The following is a 5,112-nucleotide window of genomic DNA, read 5'->3' on the forward strand; positions in this document are numbered from 1 at the left end:
AATCAATTGGGCCCAACGCAATCAAATATTTTCTCTGCAAAGGGAGATAACATTTGACATGACAAACTCTGTTCTGTAAGGTGAGAAAGAGATTAAACAGTCACAGTCATCAAGTAAATCTGATGAAAGGTATAGTCTTTCACATAAGTGCAATTAAGCATTAATTTATTTGGGAACAAGGTGGGACTCCTGTTCATTGGAAAGTATTCAAATTAATCAGAAATCATCTTTTCTTTTTCATTCCTTTTTTTTTTTTTTTATATAAGCTTAACTTAAAAGCTATTAATGCAAAAATTACTAAGTTGAGACCTTGGACTCTTTTCTTCAAAATCAGATTAGTTTGTTAACTTAATTAGGCAAGAGAAAGTTGGAAACTACTAAACAGAATTATTCAGTCCAAACAAATCAACAAGACTTCCATCAAGACCTAAAAAATATTTCTCAATATATCAAAATATTTTGTAAAATAAGTTCACTGTAATTTCACACAATGAAGATAGGTCCTGAGTCTCCTGCTGTTCTATTTCAATATTCTGAGAGTGAAATTTTTCATATTTTCTTATTTATTCTTTGTTATACAATATAACACAAGATTATTTAAAAAAAATGTAAATCTGTCCCATGTTGCAAAAGCTTATCATTTCCACCAACTGAAACAAATGTCAGTACAAACTTTCCTTCTGGAAATTTTATAATTCTGTGATTCTACCCTGAAGCTAAGATAGATTAAGATTTTGATGAAGGATAAAATCCTTCTTGGAGCTAGGACTTCCATTCTGCACGTACTTGAATTGAGACATCTTAAATCTGACTAAAGTTTGGGAGCTAACTATTCAGCCATTGAGTAACAAGTCAAGTGAAATAAGGGAACTTTCATAGCAAAAAGGTGCCCTGTTTCTGAAGGGCTAAAATATGGGGTAAACCCATCTGTTTCCTGTGAGTTTTGTTCCTTATACTTTGTTTGGAAAACAAGCCACAAGTTTGAAATTAAAACACAGTTACAGAAGGGCCGTAAGTAAAAAGAAAAGTAAGAAAGGGAATGATTTTATACTTTACAGCTTTTTTTTCTGAAGAAATTTAAACGAACTTTAACCACAAGATATATTAGATTCATGATATTCAGGTATATCCTGTCTGCAAGGCACCAGTGTGGTGAGGTTTTTTCTGAGACTTCTGTCAATACTCTCCCCAAGCTGCAGATTTTTGAGTTTGAACATATTAGTCATATGGCAGCTAAACAAGGACAAGCTATTTGCACAATAATTTGCTTCTTAGTTTCAGAACGGTGTTCAAAAACCATGCAGCAGGAGTATAGCTTTCTCTGAGGCGGTTATGTTTTGGAAAATAATGTTTTGGATGTCAGGCTAAGCTTAGGAAGTTTCCATCAGCCACCCACTCTCACTGAAAAGTCCAGTGCTTTAGAAAACCTGATTACTGTGTTTTTACACTGAGCACTTCTGAAGACATTATACCTCACAACACAGTGCACAGAGTAAGTAAAATGGTGGGGGTTACATTCAAAAGGCACAACACCTACAATGCAATGTGTTATGAACAAGGCACAGTAGGCTACAGGATTAACTGCATAAGCAGGCTCTGTAATACGTTAGGGCAGGAGGGGCAAAGTCACCACCTCTGCTGTGGGCATGGTGACCGTGCATGATGACTTCAGTCTAAAGGACCTCAGCCTAAGGATGAGGCCAAAGTCCCCAGCATTCGTCTCTGGGCAAGACACTGCAGGATCACAGCCAACCTCAACATTAACTTTGATGTTGTTATACTCATGTAATCATATTTTTAGTTCTTTCATGCTGAGGTTTCCATTTCTGATAGACAAAAGATATCGATCTAGTCATGTGTATATTACCAGCTCTGTTTCTACAGTTCTTCAAGATCAGTCACGTTGTTATCATCTCGAACTCCTACCCAGGGTACTTATTCTGTCAATTTTCTTTCTTTTTCTGTTCTTTCTAGCTGACCAACAGCAGAAAAGTGAGAGTTGTCAGGAGTCAAGGAGCTTAAGCCCTCATCACAGCTTTGACAAATCACAGTTAAATGACTGCCCAAGAGATTCTGGCTGTTACATCTCATCAGAAAACTCAGATAATGGTAAAGAAGAAGTAGGCCCAGAAACTTTGTCTGACATGGTGCAGTCAATAACAATCACCGAGTGAAACTGATTCAGTCCTCCTGCTTTTCTGCAGATTTTCAGAAAAGACAAACATATTTGCCAGTATGAAGGCGCAGAAGCAGAACACAAAATCCTCTCAACGCCAAAAATCTACTTCTGTCTGATGTATGATGCTCTAGATTGTTTAATATGTGGACACTGGACAGCTAAATGTTAGCTGACAATATCTCACGCTTTTCTTTTCAATGAATCCACAGACTTTTCACTGAAAAAGTTTATACAGATGTATTTATAAGTATTTGTACAGCAAATGCATTTTCTATAATACTAGAGAATTGTTTTAGGTAATGGTACATAATTTGGATATGTTAATTTCTAGAACTGTCCAACATGTAAATATTGTACATATTTATTTTAAAAAGACATGGATTAATCACACTGCCTCTATTTTCAGATGTGTTTTGCTGATATTTGTACAGAATGTATTTTCATTGATACGCCATCCTAACAAAAAGTGGATATATTCACATACTACTTTGAAAAGCACCAAGCTAATTCTCACTAACATTAAAGCTGTTTCATATGATTCTTCTTCAAAATGGGCTCTAAAGTAGACTATCATCTCCTACACTTTATCCCAGAAGTACGATAGAACTATAGTGTGAATCTGAACCAAGATCTCTGTGCTCATTATCTTTTAGAGAATGTAGCCATCTGAATGGCTTATGCGCTAGCAATTCCTTTACTGTTATTTTCACGTGTTCTCATTCTTCCCAAGCATTATACAGAGAACGCAAGCTTGGAGAAAAAAAAATCAGCATCAATGCTATGCTTTTATGGTCATTTTTTGTGAAGCTCTTGCCTTTTGTGTGTGGTGTGAATTTTGTTAATAGAATGTTTGTATACAAAATTCTGGAGCTAATATGGTCATTGTGCACTATTGTCTTTCATATGAGATTTTATGGTCATTTCCCAGGATATTTTGCACTGAAATACACATTTTTAACTGTTTGTCTTCTTTTAGAGCATTTCCTTCAATAATAAACAGAATCATGTGTTTGAGCCCTTTAAAAACTACTTGATTTTTAATGTGGTCATTACATTTCAAAGACTGTTCTGTTTTAAGACTAACACAGGAAACGGCAGCTCCACTGAGCATTTTTATCATGCATAGTAATCTGTGTAACAAATCAACAGAGAAACGTTTTGCTCACTTATTAGTCACACAATTTTCATAATTTAAGACATTTTGCATTTATGTTAAAAACCTGCCACATATTGCTGACAGATTAAAAGAAAATCACCTTCAGGAGAGATGAAACATGGAAAGTTCCAAAAAGAGTATTTCTGAAGAAGCTATAAACAAATCATAAGCTTTTCTTCCCCCCACCCTCTTTTTTTTTTTTCTCCAATGGAAATCTTTTCTGCCGTTTTCATGACCACTCAGATGGCTACTGCTGTCAGACTCCTAATATGCAGATCTGCTTTGAAGGCTATAGTATAAAAATTGTGATTTTACAAAACTGCATAAAGATTCAGAGTAAATAAACTCTGGTTAGAAAAATAACTAGGAATGAAAGATACTAAGATTTGTTTCTGGATTTAGATTACTTTTTACGCTGGCAACAATCATCATTTAGCAGCAATCACCTCATCTTGCCAGATGCACAATCTCTCGATGGGATGAAGTATGTGAAAGCTTGTATCAAGCAACTGTACTTGTTTCTTAATACTTTTCTAACCAGTAGTGTGTCATAACACACAGTACTTAGTTTACTTAATAGGATTTTAGTAACTTGTGCAGCAATGTATTGGGATTGTCTTCTGTCATGTCCTCATTCTAGAGAAGGACTATGGTTGAATTCCTCTAAGAGGGGCTTATCTTTTGGCTTTTATGACAAAGGCATTTAGTGTCAGGCTGTTTTTATCTAGACATCTGTGAAACTGTTGAACCTGTAAAAACACCCTGAGATTAATTTAAATATGATTTTCAAGAAACAGCTATGTTAGGTAAGTAATGGACTAAAAACCACAGAGACCTGAGATGTTCTGTAATATAACTACTCTGAGAAATATTTGCATAGCTTTGCAAATGAAAATAGGCCTCCCTAACTAGTTACAGTGAGACAGACAAGGCTTTCAACACAGCAAAATACCCAACAGCTGCTATGATTGTACAGGAACGAAACCCTGCATGGCCTGGGCTGATGGTAAGAGGATAAAGATGTAAGGTTAAGTGGTCGCTAGCTGTGGGCATGAGCTGTGGTTTAGCCACTCTGTTTCTGATCAGTAAGGCACTGTCCAAAGGGCTTCTTTAGAAAAGAAGTTTAGAAAAATGTGTCAACTGAAAGCTTGTTCAAGACATTTGTAAGTTCCTGCAAAAGCAGAGCAGATTAGATCTCAAACTGAGACATTTCCGTTCTCTCAAGCTATTCTGAGAAAAAGAATGAGGAAACTTCATACCACAAAGAAAAAAAATTAATTTCCTGCAAGAAGTATACCCAACCTTCTTTCATCTCTCAGTGGTCTCTTTTATTACACTGATCATGGCTTAAACTGCAATTGTGCAAAAAGTTCTCTGACCAGCTTTAGCACTGGGCAATATGAATGAAAGATAATTCTAGTCACTGTTGGAGAAAATCTGGTGATCTGAGCTACTTTTGAGGAATCTTTAAAATGTCGCAGAGATAGGGAAGAGAAGCAACGAGCTGAGGTTTTGTTCCTCTCTGTCACTTGCTCAATGGTGTCACTCCCTTTTCACTTTTATTAACCTTCCTCAATGATTAAGGAGGACTATCAAGTTAGCAAGTCTCTTATTTGCAGATAACCCAGGGTCCGCAGTTCTCTGCAGCGACAAGCGTAGAAAAAGATGCAAAACCAGTGTCAACAATAGCAGAGGTGAAGCTAATGCGGTTAGCCCTACCAGTCTTTAGCTCATGGGGCCTTCCCTAGCCACAGAGGGCTGCGGTGCGGGTACAGCT

At 36.5% G+C, this 5,112-nt stretch overlaps 1 protein-coding gene across 1 annotated transcript in view; it reads left to right on the forward strand.

Annotated features, from left to right (window-relative positions):
• SAMSN1 (SAM domain, SH3 domain and nuclear localization signals 1) overlaps positions 1–2,357 on the forward strand; it is a 54,629-nt gene extending 52,272 nt beyond the window's left edge. The window contains exon 8 of the mRNA XM_009866551.1: positions 1,975–2,357. Within this exon, the coding sequence (XP_009864853.1) occupies positions 1,975–2,174 (200 nt within the window). The 3' untranslated portion in view covers positions 2,175–2,357. The remainder of the gene's footprint in view (positions 1–1,974) is intronic.
• Positions 2,358–5,112: the final 2,755 nt, after the last annotated feature.

Source organism: Apaloderma vittatum, unplaced genomic scaffold, assembly GCF_000703405.1.
Source record: "Apaloderma vittatum isolate BGI_N311 unplaced genomic scaffold, ASM70340v1 scaffold873, whole genome shotgun sequence".
Taxonomy (NCBI): Eukaryota; Metazoa; Chordata; class Aves; order Trogoniformes; family Trogonidae; genus Apaloderma; species Apaloderma vittatum.